The 14,523-nt window shown below is 57.4% G+C and overlaps 1 protein-coding gene across 2 annotated transcripts in view; it reads left to right on the top strand.

Moving 5' to 3' along the window:
- Positions 1 to 14,179, top strand: part of CHST8 (carbohydrate sulfotransferase 8) — a 163,272-nt gene extending 149,093 nt beyond the window's left edge. For both annotated transcript variants that reach the window (XM_045293810.1, XM_045293811.1), the window contains exons 3-4: positions 12,141 to 12,178; positions 12,732 to 14,179. In XM_045293810.1, the coding sequence (XP_045149745.1) occupies positions 12,141 to 12,178; positions 12,732 to 13,859 (1,166 nt within the window). In that variant the 3' untranslated portion in view covers positions 13,860 to 14,179. The remainder of the gene's footprint in view (positions 1 to 12,140; positions 12,179 to 12,731) is intronic.
- The last annotated feature ends 344 nt before the right edge of the window (positions 14,180 to 14,523 follow it).

Genomic DNA, 14,523 nt, shown 5'->3' with positions numbered 1-14,523 from the left:
TGTGTCACCAGACGCGCGGCGGCGTCCTCCCCCAGCAATGATCCCATCCAGCGATGTCGTAAGCAAGCTAGTTAAACAACATTCCAGTGTGATTTGCAGTGTGTTCTCTGGCTAGTTTTCAGAGGTAGACTGAGGGGGGAATGGGCAACCTCAGGGAGTCAGATGCTTGTGAGAGTGCAGCTGGGCAGACAGTGGACACCACCACACACCTGCCACCGCAGCACAGAGTGGTGCCTGCCTGGGGTGTCCCAGCTCCTATGACACCCCTGTCCCCTCCCACAGAATCTCAGCACTGCCTGAGAATCTTCCAAACCCCTCTGACATACCTGTTTGGCCCGCCCTGCATGACACCCCTCATTTTGAGCTCCCCTGGCACTTTGAGCTTGTTCCCACCTGCCCCTCACTCTGTAATCACCTCCCAAACAAACAGCACACACTCCAGTTGCCATTGTAAGCATCCCCGGCATGATTTATTGCCATCATCACAATATTTTGTTTGGAGCTATAAACCTCCCCACATAAATCAAGTCATTAGAAGGACTGACGTTTAATCTTGCAGAAGATGCTACGGTGGGCTGCATGGCTCTCACCCAGCTCACCAGAATCATTCATTCTCGGGAGGAGCCCAGTCCTCTCATCTGCACCACTCATAGGCTTGGAAGGTCCCAGGCCCCAGCCAGGCTGCCTTTGTTTCTGACAGTAGTCCATTCCCATTTCCGACTGCGAGGAGCCTGTCCCCACCCTATGTCTGGGGGTCCAGATGAGAATCTTCATTCCACAGGAGACGCATGCAGCTGGGATTGGCTCTCTTGGCTCCAATGGTGGTCACTGATAGGACTTCAAAGGATGCAGGAAGACAGCCGGCACATCTTCTTTAAGTCTCCCTTCATGGCAACGCCAGCCACCCTGGAGCAGCCCTTCCACGTTCTGTTGGCCAAGCGGGCGGCTCTCATTTCCAGAGGGTTGCTGCAGATGGGCAGGCAGAGGCCTTTGCCCGGCAAAGGGCTAACCTGGAACCTCAGAGCCTTCCGGGTACCCCCCAGCCTTCCTCCCCGCAGCCAATGGCACCTCTCATGGGTGGGAAGGTACTCCCCAATGCTGGAGTAGGAAGAGAGCCAAGGGGTCATGGCCAAGGAAGTGCTCCAGAAGACTGGCTCTGAAGTAGCCAGTCCGTTGTGAACATTCCACGCAACGTCCCGGTGCCTAGCTCTATTGAATGTTGCTCCCGTTCTCTCTCCCTATCAGTCAAGGGCCTCGTGCTGGCTAATTACTACTGGTTTTACCCAAACGTAACGTGGCCCGCCTGAGAGCTACAAGGGAGCTTCTAAAGTTAATGGGGGATTCCGTTATCTTGGGATCCTATTTCTCCATGAACATTTTGAAGCCCCCTTGGACTACATGGGTCTGATATGTCTGAATGGCCAAGTCCAGGGTCCTAACACTCCCCAACCTTTGGTCCCCCTCCTCCCTGGACCTCCTGTCTGAAGCGTTCTGGCAGCATGATTGGGGGCCCAGATATCTGATAGCTCTCTCACCTTCTACCACCATGCCCACACTATATCAAGCTCTCATGCGGACTTCTTGTCTTCTTGATCTGCCTTCCCCTTCTCAACCCCTCTTCTTGGCCTGCGTCTAGGCCTCCTCTTCTCATCCCTACGTTAGGACGTATAAATCGTAATTTCTTCTGGTGCTTTTCTAGGTCGTCCCTCAGACACTCCCAGGATGGCTTTAGAATATAAAACCAGTGGTCCCCACCCACACCCCCAACTTCCCTGCCCCCTAGTCTTATTCTAGCAATTACAGCCTCAGAAACTCAAAGGGCCGTCGACTTGGTGGCAGTGGGAGAGAGAGGGAGAAGCAGAGGGAAGGAGGGAGAGAGACTTATTCCAAGGAGCCTGGTGGTGTTACTCATTGGGCTGCGACCCGAAAGGTCAGCAGTTCAAAACCACCAGCCGATCCAAGGGCTTTCTCCTCCCATAAACAGCTACAGTTAGAAGGCTCACAGGGGCAGTTCTACCCTGCCCTCTAGGGTGGCTGTGAGCCAGCATCCCCTTGATGGCAGGGAGTTTTTAAGTCTTATTCCACCCGTGCAGCTAATAATGCCCAAAGGCTGGCCCACCTTTGTGACCCAGGGGCTGTGCCAGGCTCGGAAGTTACCTGGGGTCACTTTGGCCATGAGTGTGGGACAGCACTGTGATGTCTGCCCCGAGATGGCTCCAGTGGGGTCTGCTGCTGGCTGGGGGATGTCTCTGCTTGCAGGGTGCTGGGTGGGCAGGCAGAGCCAAAGGCAGTGGAAGTAGGCCGTTGGCCAGGTGTTTAGGGAAGATGGCGTCCCCACCACTAGCCCCTGCGGAAGCCATGGTTGGTGGCTGGCCTCAGAGGACTTACCCCTGAGAAGGCAAGGAATTCTCAGGCCAAAGCCTTCTTGAGCTGCTCCTGGGCTGGACCCAGCTCCAGGCTCCAGACCCTGTCCTTTGGACATCAATCAAAGGGTTCTGAGCTCAGGGCAGACTGAGCCCCAAGGCCCTGCCCGGGGCTCCAGCATACCCCCTCCTTACCCTCAGGACCCACGAGACACCAAAGGCTCTGTTCTGTTGAAATGACAGAAAGTGTTGCCTGAAATGCAGTTGCTGCTCCGTGTTCCTGTGAAGCTGAAGGGAGCCCCGAGGAGGAAGAGCCTGGTGCTGGGTGGCTTCTCCCCCGTGCTGACACCCCTCGGTGGGCCACCCCTGGGTAGCATTGGTCACTACCGGCCATCCAGGAGCTGTCTTGAGGGTCAGTGTCCCCACCCCTGGGCGGCCCCTTTCTGTGTCACTTGTGGGAAGCATGGTCTCGTGTGACCTTGTACCACTGAGCCTGACTCCCCCTGGCAGGCCAGCATTGCTCCCCAGTGGCCCGAGTGCGCCCTCAGGACAGAGCAGTCCTCACAGCAGAGTCACCTCAAGAAAGCGTTAGCTGGGATAGATCTTCTGCTGTGACGTTCCAGCATATCACAGGTGAGCCAGCTGTGATGGGTCTGACAGCCACAGGCCCTCAGTAATTGGTGCTGCAGCTGGAATGGCGCACCCTGGGGCCAGCGGACTGGAGAGAGATCATTATTTGTGTCGGCCCCCGAGTTCAGGAGGCGCCTGGGGGGGGGCGGGTTTGGTGTCTGTTGCATCTGTCCCCGCCCTGCTGTCCCAGGGCTGGACAGTTGGTTTTGTTAGTTCTGTTGGCAGTTTTCATGCAAACGGGCAGCCCCTGCATGGCGTCACCGCAGCCAGCTCCAGAGGCAGTCCGTGGCTTCTCTTTCCCAGTTGCCACACTGCAGGCATTTACCAATGTTGAGACCAAATTAGGCCCCTCCTTGCAGAGCTGGCTAGAGAGCAGTCACCCATATCCCGGTTGCCAAGCAGGAGGTCACCATGCCATTAACCCAGGGGCACTGGTGTGGCTTCCCAGAAGCCTTTGGGAAAGGACAGGACTCCACCAAGCCCACACCCTGGGCTTCAGTGAGCAGCTGCCTCGGTGTTGCTGTGGCTGCTCACAGGCCTGGAGCCCAGGCCCTGGGTCATGTTCCTGTACACATTCATGGCCACTCCGCCTCACTCCCTTCCTCTGACTCGGATCAGCCACCCTTGGGAGGCCCTTCGCAGGAAACGGCACCAGCAGCTCAATCCAAAGAGCAGATTCCCTTACTCTGCCCCGAGGCAGCCCCAGGTCCAGCTGAGACTATTCGGTGCCAAAGCAGGTTGGTACTGGCTTAGAAGATCCATCTCTTCCCAACTCGTAAACACCTCAGTAGCTTGATGTCTGCCTCAGCGGGAGAATTTACACCATAGGAATGGGCAAACCAGGGTTTTCTTCCCATCTACCCCGAGAGACTGTTGTCAAATGTTTATACCCTCTCAACCTCATTGACTGTTCTTCCTGAAAGATCCTTCACCTCTCCCCACCTTTCTCACACTGGTCACTGGGTCCAGGCCTCCCATGTAGCCCACCTGGACAGTGGCAACATTCTCTCACCAGCCTTTCTGCTCTGACTGGGCTCTTGATTCCAGAAGGCTCCACAAATCACGACCAGTCTATAGCCTAAAGCCCTGGTGGCATAATGGGTTAGACACTGGGCAGCCTTCAGAGCCACAAGATCAGCAGTTCAAACCCAGGGAGAAAGATGAGGCTGCCGATTCCCATAAAGATTCATAGCCTCAGAAACCCAACATGGCAGTTCTACTCTGACCTATAAGGTCACTATGAGTTGGAATAGACTTGTTGGCCATGAGTTTTTGAGTGAGAAGTGTTCCCTGATCTCATGAGATAAGGTCTAGTGCCTTGGCCAGACCACAGGAGTTGGGTGTGCTGGCCCCTGTCAGCCACCGCGATCCTGCTCTTCTGAGCACCCCTCAGCTACAGTCTCCCTGCGTTCAAGTCCCGTGAGTTCCTGGAACAGCTCTGACAGGAATGCCACCATTACCCTTCTGTGCCAATGAAGTGTGATCACAGCCCTGAGCAGGGAGACCACCCTGATGCCCAGGCTTTCTGACAACTGCTGACACCCATTGGCAGCGAGCCCCACCCCCTACCCCTGCCCCCCGCCCCCCCGCCCCTGCCCCATTGCAGCCCTCTCATGCCAACGTGTTTGTTCAATACCTGACTTCCCTGCTACACAGAACATTTCACAAGGACAGGGACCACCCCTGTCTCGCTGGTGTCTAAAAAATGACACCTGGCTCAGTCAGCAAGGGAAGGGACAGATGGCGCTGGACAGTATGGCTGGTTGAGCTACAGAGCAGAGGGCAGACTGCTCTTGTTGAAGGAAGCCAGTCATGTTTGTGTGTGGGGCGGGGGCGGTGGGGAAGGGGGCCGTATCAGAAAAATAGTCCTTTCTCGTCTGCAGCACGCACTAGCTCCTGCCCATGCTTCCCAGCCCCACCGTGCTGGGCGGAAGGATACACGAGGGAACGACAATGCACTGCTCGGCCACAGGCCCTGCAAAGAGTGTGACCGCAGACCTGCTCCTCTTGGTAGCGCACGGTGTCACATTGAAATCTCGCTGCCACTCGGTCAACTCCTAGCGATCCTCTAGAGCAGGTTGAACTGCCTGTGTGAGTATCTAGACTAACTCCTCGTGGGAGCAGAAAGCCCGTCTTTCTCCCACAGAGCCGCTGGCGGTTTCCAACGGCTGACCTTGCAGTTAGCAGCCCATCGTGTAACCACTATGGCACCAGGGCTCCTTGTAACATTGAAAATGTTCCAAATCTGGGGCCCACGCAGCTTACACACAGGCGGGGGGTGTAATACTGTGTCGCGGGCACCAGGCAGCCTGCGAAGAATGAGCTGAGGCCCTCCCTCCCCCTCCCATTGTGGACAGCAAGACCAGCCTTCTGTTTGCAGGCGCTGTGGCCAGCACGGACCAATTAGAACTTCCGGGGGCATGAATGCCGGGGCTGCCTCCCAGGAGGACGCCTGGCTGGGTGAGGGCTGGGCACCGTCCTCCTGTCTGTGATTGACAGTTGGTGGGTTCACAGTCCGGCTAAGCAGCGGGCTGGGTGACTGGCGGCAGCACCAGCCGGCCTGGCCTGTCTGACAGCTCGGGGGTTCGCCAGCGAACTGAGCTGTCAGGAAGCTACCCAGTTGAGTCGCGAGGAGCCTAATCATGAGCCGAGGGATGGAATCGGCAAACAGAACAAGCAGCCTTCAGAGCCATCAGCTGCCCCTCGGCCTGAGACGGGGAGCTCCTGCCCCCCTCCCCGGTCTGCTGGGCAGTAAACGGGACATGGCCAGCAGGTGCTCAGCGGCCTCCATTCAACAAGCACCCACCCCGCCGTGCCATCAACCTGATGCTCCTTTTACAGATGAGGAAACAAAATGTCAGAGATGTCAAAGGACTTGTCCGAGGTTCTTTGTGCCCAAATGCTTGGCAGCCAGCTGGTCTTATGCAGTTAAGGGGAGCTGAGAGTCGGGGAAGTGACTGTGCACCCCATTCACACCGCAGGAGACAGCAATGACTCTGGGGCCCCGGCTGCTCCTGTCTGGTGCTGGCCACTGGGGCTGAAAGCTGCCCCCACCAACACTGAGACACCAGGATATGAGGCTGTGGGGGCGTGGTAGACCTCAGCCAGCATCCTGGGGAGAAGCCCAGTGTCCACGCAACCCCCGGGCCAGATCTCAGCCTGGACAGCCTGACTGTGCGCCCTGTTCCGCCTCCTGCCACCTTGTCAAGAAAGCCCTCTGACGTTATGTGCCCCCCTCATTCAAGAAGCCCTTGCCTCTCCTGTGGGCGGGGTCTGGACTTTCTCCCCTACCCCATCTGCCCCCATACCACCTCCTGCTAGCACAGGGGCGACCACTCTGCCGCTCTTCGCTGCCACGTGAGGTCAAGACGGCTGCCCCCGGCCACTGCTGGGTGAGCCCTGACACCGGAAGCCTGAGACACCAAGGCCAAAGGTCTTTCTGGAGGCAACCATCCAGGTGCAGGGGCTGCTTCCCCTGATGAGGAAGGGGTGGGGCAGCCGCGGGGTGCAGTCCCTGGTGGTGCCCAGGGCAGTGGGCTCGATTCTGCTGCTGAGGAATAGAGTGGGGCTGCAGCTAAGGGGGGGGGGGGGGGGCGGGAATGGGGGACTAGAACTCACTTAGGGAGGCTGCTTTCAGTGGGCTCCCCACTCAGACCCATGTTGGGCAGCATAGTGGGCATGTGAGGGGACAGTGCACATACGGACAGGCTAGCCAGGCATGCTGCCCAACCACTGGAAGGTCCAGGTCTTTGAAAAACTGCCGAGCTGTATAGATTGTGATGAGTTGTACGAGCCCCCAGTAAAATGATTTTTTTTTTAAAAGAAAAACTGCCGAACAATCAGCTTGATGCAGGAAACCCAGGGCCAGACTTGAAACTCCACGTGAGCCAGGAACTTTGGATCCATGCCCACCCCTTTCTACCTCTTGGTGCCTCCCTTAGTCCCCATCCCAGTCCTCAGGGACTCTTCTCCCAGGCCACAGTGCCCAGAGTGGCAGCACTCTCCCGTCTGGACCTGGGCTGGGCTCCGAGCAGCACTTAGCTGCAGCCATCATCCCCCAAAGGTAGGAGAGTAGGGGTAGGGGCTCACCAGGTGCTGCCTGCTCTCTCTAGGCTCTTGGAGCCCCTTTTGATCCATGTTGGCATCACATCTCTACATGACCTCACGACAGGCTGGCCCCCTCAGCCTCTCCCAGGGCATCCTGGACACCAGGCATTGTCACTTCTATGTTGTGTCCGCAGGATGGCCCTTCTGTGACTAGAAAGGAAGGGGACAAGGGACCCCCTCTGCTTCACAGTTTACATGCTGGTGAAGCACTGGCTGCTCTGCCCCAGACCGGCTGCCCAGCTTGATCTCTAACACCTGCCCTCACCCAGTCTTCTCAGGCTGGGCCTCCCCTGTCCAGGTAACGAAGACAAACTCAAACACGCAGTAGAAAAACTTCAGCTGCCAACAAGCTCGCCCCAGAGGGACGCACTCGGCAGCCTAAGTAACTCAAAGCATGTTTATTCTCACGGATGCTCATGCTGATCTTGGTGTTTGCCAGCCAGGTGCAAACAAAAGAGGAAGAGGTTGTTGAATTCCTCCTGTGTGGTGGGAGCCAGGGAGGGAGGGAGGGAAGGGATGGAGCTCTTTTGTTTTTAACAGATTTCTAGCACTATGTTGAGAGGAGACAGCACACTCTGAATCTGAAAGTGGAGTATGTACCAACTGGTGGTGTAATGGTTACAACTGGTGGTGTAATGGTTGGGCTGGGACCCACTAGGTCAACAGTTCGAAACCACCAGCAACAAAAAGGGAGAAAGTCAGTGTCTTCTACTCCCATAAGGAATCTCAGTCTTGGGAACTCACAGGGAGGGGCAGTTCTACCTGCCCTATAGGGTCACTTGGGTCAGCATCTCTTGATGGCAGTGAGTTTGGTTTGGGGTTTTGACTTTGTGGAGGGTGGGTAGCTGGCACCATCGGAATCATTGGGTGGAAGGGGAGACTGAGGCGCATCTAGATATTACCTTGATTGGGGAGCTTGAGAGGAATTGCTGGTGGTCATCCTGAGGTCAAAGCCACCCCAAGGGACCCCCAGGATTCTGGCACTGTGACTTCTGATTCCAGTCCCTCCCGTCACTGCCTACCCCTGGGCTCTCCATGTCTCTCTCCAGGGTCCTGATGCTGTCCAGCTCCAGGTTTTCTTGCGTCCACAACTGAGGGTGGCCTTTACACCAGCCTTTATGGGAGCAACACGTAGGAGCAGTGTGTTGGGTTGGCTTGTATAGAGAAACAAAACCAGCGACACTCATCGATGTATGAGAGAGAACTTATCAAGAAGACAACCCCATTCCATCTAACTTGAGCCCGTGGGTCTGAGGCTAGCCGGAACCCCTTCAGACACTCGTAGCTGCAGGTCACTGAAAGAGAAAGGTGAATTGAGAAGCGGCGTGATCACAGGCCTCTGCATGCAGAGATGCATGAGTCCCAAGTCTGTAGGAGCATGGCAGGGCGCTGCCCCAGGGTCAGCAGCTCCCAGGGGCCACCCCTAGGTGCAGACACAGAGTCGAAGCAAGCAGGAGGGCAAAGGGCAAGAGGAAGCAAGGGAAATGCCCAGTGTGTCTCATAAAAAGGCCATGCCACCAAGGAGGCACCTCCAGGCTACCACCTGGAGACAGACTGGCTTCCACCCCTGCTGCCACACCGGTACCATTAAGTTGGCATAAAATCGACCCCCCACAAGCTCCTCCATGGGAAACAAAACAGAGACTCTACGCCTTTGGCAAGGGGAAAAGCCCATTACTCTTTCTTCGTTAAGTCTACACCCTCCTTAAGAAGTGACCAGATCGGTTCCCTCTGCCCAGTGAGCTACCTTAGCCTATATGGGAAGATATAGCTGGTAGAGAACTCACAGGCTCCATGCAAATTCTGTTCCTGGGTTTTCTAAAGACAAATCATCTTTCCAAGCGTGTCAACTGCAGCCACATAGGCTTTGGGGGCAAACATGACTGACAGGTCAGGAGACCCCACTGCAGGCCCTGTCCAGTAGGGACTCCCCACCCAGCCTGTGTGAGTCAACCTTGGAAAGGGCCTGTATTCATTTTCCAGGACTGCCACAACACAAACTAGGCAGCTGAGAAGAGAAATGTATTACATTGGGCAGTTCTAGAGAAGTCTGAAGTCAGTATGCCAGCTCTCTGTCCACTCCGGGAGAAGAGCCAGCCCTGCCTCCTCCGGCTTGTGACAGCTTGACCTTCCTTCACCTTCCTGGGTCAAGAGGTCACTCGATCACACGCCTTTCTTCCCCCATGTGCCTTCTCTCCTCTTTTGCAAGCACAGCACTCAGATGGGATGAAGACTCACCCACTCCTGTATGCCTAGTGGTTACACATTGGGCTGCGGCCCACAAGGTCTGCAGTTTGAAACCCCCAGCCAGTCCACAGGTGATAGAGGGGGCTTTCTATTCCCCCAAACAGTTACAGTCTCAGAAATGCTCAGAAATGCCCAGGGGAAGTTCTACCCTCTGCTGGAGGGTCACTATGAGTTGGCATCGACTCAATGGCAGCGAGTTTGGTTTTTGAAAGTCTGGTCTGAGGGAGCCCTGGTGGCACTGTGGGTTAGGCATGGGGCTGCTAACTGCAAGATCAGTGATCCTGACCCACCAGCCGATCCTTGGGAGAAAGACAAGGTTGCCTGCGCCTGTAACAATTTACAGGCAGGAAACCCTATGGAGTGTAATTCCACTTGCCCCTTTCAGATTGCTAGCACTTAGAACGGACCCGATGGCAGTGCAGGAATACCAGCTGTGATCTCCTGCTCCTTTAACCGCTAACGTCTGCAGAGACACGCTTCCCCAGCAGTGCCACTTCTCCGATACCAGCGGCTAGGAGGTCAGCACATCTTTGGGGGGACACAATGCAATCCCACAGCACTACCTTTGACTCACAATCCCCAGGTCCACCTGGCCCGGACTCACATCCCACAAGCCCCCGAGGCTAGGGGGGCAGTGCTGCTGGAGGGGCTGGCTGGGGGACCACAGCTGGCTGAGTACTTTTGGTAAGTGGCTCCCCGGTCCCACTTTTGCCAAACATGGTGCGTCTGATTTCCCCAGGAAAGGGATATAATAGGCAGTGTGGCATTTTGACAAGGTGACAGGATTGACAGGCAGCGTGAATTCTTGTGTCTGAGACTCTGAAGAGGAGAAGTGATTCAGCTGCCGCCACCAGAAGAAAATAATTCGGGAAACCCGACAGTGGGAAGGAAGACTGATCCATGGACTGGGGCCCCTTCGTGGTCTGGGAAATGGCTGTTGTCGGTGGCTGCAAGAGGAAGTGCACGCAAACGGAGAAAGCCAGGCAGGGAAGATGAGCTGAGGACGAGGAGGGGCTGGCTGGCAAGGAGGGAACACACTGGGAGGTTGAGAGGGACCCTTAAGGATCGGCCAGCATTATTGGCATTTCTCCCCATTCTTGGGGGTGGGGAGGATGTAGATGTGGGAGGCCTGTTTCAACCCCACCACCTCCCCTCATGCTCACTTGGGTTTGAGATGTAGGGACACTCTGACATCTGCCTAAGGAAGGACACAGCCCAGCCCAACCAAACTCACTGCCATCAAGTCAAGCTGACTCCGAGACCCTCCAGGACAGAGTGGGACTGCCCCTGTGGGCTTCTGACACTCTCTCCCAGAGCAGAACAGCCGGTGGCTTCAAACTGCCGACCTTTCAGGTAGTAACCCATCGTATAACACACTCTGGCCCCAGCCCAAAGGCATCCCACAATCACATTTCAGCAGAAGAAACAATGCAGCAAGCCCCTAAACTCTGGGGAGCCCTGGTTTGCCTTCAGCTCCACGTCTCTTGGGCCTCAAACGCAAGGGTGCAGGCGTCCCATTTCACGGTGACTCCACACCCCTCCTTGCTTGTTAATGGGTGCAGACGAGCGGACACGTCTTTAGTGTGAGACCCTGGAGCTCACAGAGAAGGGAAGGGGGGATCTGGATGTTGTATCACCAGCGGAGCCTAGATCTCTGTTGAGTCTCCAGAGAGAGCAGGGCAAGTATTGGGGCTCTAGAGCCTGGCCTCCAGCCCCAGGCGGCAGCCAGGACGCGGTCTTGGGTGGCTGCATGGGTGCCCTGACATGTCAGTTGGAACTTCTGACTCCCTGCTTGTGTAAAGCGTGGGTGGTTCTGCTTGTGACTCTTGGCGAGACCTCAGAGCAGAAATGCTCACCATGTGGAAGGCAGAGCCCTGGTCCTCAGTGCCCAGGCAGGGAGGGATGGGGTCTGCATTCCTAGGTACTTTCCCCAAGGGAAAGCCCCTGCCCTTGCCCAGCTCCCCTCTGCCCCCCAAATAGACCAAACCAGGGGTGAAGCAGAACCCTCTCCTAGGCCCAGAGGCTTGCCTCACCTGAGTGTGTCACCCTGGGCAGCCCAGCTCCGGCCCAGGCACAGGGCCTCTTAGTGGGCAGAGGGAACATTTGCTCCAGCTTCCCAGGCAGCCAAGTTGTGCCTGCTGGGCCCTCACGCCGCCTAGGCCTGCTGAGTGCTGGAGGGTCCCAGGTTGAGCAGCACAGGCAGCTCATCCCCAAAGCCCCAGGCTGGCTGACAAGACCCAGATCTGGAGTGAATGCCTAGGTTAGGGGGAAAACCCTGGTTAAGGGGAAGGAGTGTGCTCCCCTGGCAGGGCTGGTGCGTGCCCAGGTGTGGGTACAGGTTGGGTGTGAGTGTGTTATTGCAGGTGCCCAGAGACCCCGTGGTTGGGGAGGTGTGGAGAGAGGCAAACCGTGTTTTCTGAAGCATCCGCTCATCTGTGACTTGACTTCAGGAAGCGCTGACAGCGAAGGAATGGGATTCCCTGAGATCCCAACTTTCCCAGGGAGCGGTGGAAGGGGCCCTGCTGGGCAGGGGCCGCCCATCCAGGTCGTGTCAGATGAGAGGCTGCACCAAAAGGACGAGGACCAGCGCAGAGCTGTGCAAGCGTCCCTAGGCTCCAGCCCAGCGGGACCATGAGGGGGGCTGTGGGGTGGCACTAGCACTTAAGCTGAGGTTTCCATGGTACCCCAGATTGCTTTTTCACAGAGCCACTCCCCCACCCCACCCCACCCCCAAAATCATAAAACCCAAATAAGTGTCCAGCCCTAACACGGTGTGCTGTGTTTGCTTTTCAGGAATGAAGTTCAGCATCAGGCTACAGCCACCCCGCCAAGTAAGTTCTGAGTCCCATAAATCCGAGCGCAGAGCCTGGGGGACACTGGGAGGGAGAGGGCGCACATTGCGAGCTCAGGCTGAATCCATTCTTGGAAAGAAAAATGTGTTTGGTCCGTCCCAGGAGCCTCAGGAACAAAGCCTGAGGCTCTGGGCCCATGAATTACCCTTTGCTGTGAGATGGCTGCTCTGGGCTGAGCTAACAGAGGCAGTAAATCGGGGCCAACCCCCCAGCAGGCCTCCAGCTCCCTACTCACCCCCACCGCGCAGAGGTTTCTGGGAGGCCTGCACCATCTTGTGGCCAAAAGGGAAGTTGCATCACAGGCCCCATACTGTGGGCTCAAGACCAGCACTTCTGCTGGACAGGGATAGTAGGCAGGGCAGTAGGCCAGGAGCAGGCCAGGGACAGAGAGGCCACATGCCACAGAACCAGCCTGCCCACCTCCCCCTCACCAAGGGTGGAACTCAGGCCACTGAAGAGGTAGGGCCTGGTGTGTGTGGCCCTGGGTTCAGCTGTCCTGGCCAGCTTGGTGACCACTGTGCTCTTGCCCTAGGCCTACCCACCAGGCAGTTCCCAGGATGGTGACTCAAAGGTGCCTACACAGAGGGACACCCGGGGCTGGCCCAGTCTGGTCCCCAGGGCCCCCAACGCACAGTGGGACAGCCGCGGGCCTCTGGCGCATCGCCCGCCTGGACCTCATCCCAAGGCCAGGGCTCCACTGCGATTCCAGCAGCGGCGGCGGAGGCTGCTGATCAAGAAGATGCCAGCCGCTGTTACCACACCCGCCCACAACCTGACCAGCACGCTGGCCTGGCCGGGCCCCCGGGAGCCGAGCAGCCACTGGGTCCACCTGCAGCAGCGGCAGCAGGAACGCAAGAGGCTGATGCACGAGGCGTGTGCCAAGTATCGGGCGAGTGGCAGCCGCCGGGCCGTGACACCACGCCACGTGTCCCGCATCTTCGTGGAGGACCGCCACCGCGTGCTCTACTGTGAGGTGCCCAAGGCTGGCTGCTCCAACTGGAAGCGGGTGCTCATGGTGCTGGCTGGGCTGGCCGCGTCCACCGGCCACATCCAGCACGACACGGTGCACTACAGCAGTGCCCTGCGGCGACTGGACACCTTCGACCGCCAGGGCATCCTGCACCGCCTCAGCACCTACACCAAAATGCTCTTCGTGCGCGAGCCCTTCGAGAGGCTGGTCTCGGCCTTCCGGGACAAGTTCGAGCACCCCAATAGCTACTACCACCCCGTCTTCGGCAAGGCCATCCTGGCCCGCTACCGGGCCAACGCCTCACGGGAGGCGCTGCGGAGCGGCTCCGGGGTGAGGTTCCCTGAGTTTGTCCAGTACTTGCTGGACGTCCACCGGCCCGTGGGCATGGACATCCACTGGGACCACGTCAGCAGGCTCTGCAGCCCCTGTCTCATCGACTATGACTTTGTGGGCAAATTTGAAAGCATGGAGGACGATGCCAACTTCTTCCTGAGTCTGATCCAGGCGCCCCGGAACCTGACTTTCCCCCGCTTCAAGGACCGACACTCGCAGGAGGCACGGACCACGGCTGGGATCACCCACCAGTACTTCGCCCAGCTCTCCACCCTGCAGCGGCAGCGGGCCTACGACTTCTACTACATGGACTACCTAATGTTCAACTACTCCAAGCCCTTTGCAGACCTGTACTGAGGGTGGGCCCTGCCTCTGGCGCCCCCTGCCCAGGGCAGGAGTTGGGGTGCATCGTACCCAAGTGGGGGACAGAGGTCCTGGTCCATGGGTGGGACCCTTTCCTTCCCTCCTGGGATGGAGAAGCCCTTGGGAGTAGAGTGGACACCCCAGGTATCCCATCTGCCCTCACTCCATTCGGCCTAATGGCGCAAGGACCAGGAAAGGATGGGGGCCTGGCAGCAAGGGATGTCTGGTGGCCCCTGAACCATTGCCTCCTTCCAAACCACACGGTGTGCGCTTTTCTACAGCCCCAGGAGGTCCCCTGGGGACCCGGCTCTAAATAAAGCACATGGTTTCCAGAGCAGCTGTGTCTGTCCTATGGTGGTGTGGGAACAACCTCTAGCCCTTGTCCATGCCACATAGAGCTGCCCGCCCCCCCAGGTGGCCCGAAACAGGTCCTGCAGGCCACAGAGTAGGGAAGTACAGAGTGGTTGGCTTTGTGTGTGAGGTGGACAAAGAGCTAGCTATTCCCCAATAAAGACCAGTGGCAGACTCGCCTCACAATCAGACAGCCCCTCACCATCAGGCAGCCCCCCCACACAGTAAGACAGTCCCCTAAGAGTCTGAGAGATGCCTCAGTCAGACAGCCCCCCACAGTGATACAGCCCTTTCACATTCAAGGAGC

Source organism: Echinops telfairi, unplaced genomic scaffold (genome assembly GCF_000313985.2).
Source record: "Echinops telfairi isolate 266 unplaced genomic scaffold, ASM31398v2 ScPeMD7_2291;HRSCAF=2852, whole genome shotgun sequence".
Lineage (NCBI taxonomy): Eukaryota > Metazoa > Chordata > Mammalia > Afrosoricida > Tenrecidae > Echinops > Echinops telfairi.
This window is presented reverse-complemented; position numbering and strand designations above follow the sequence as displayed.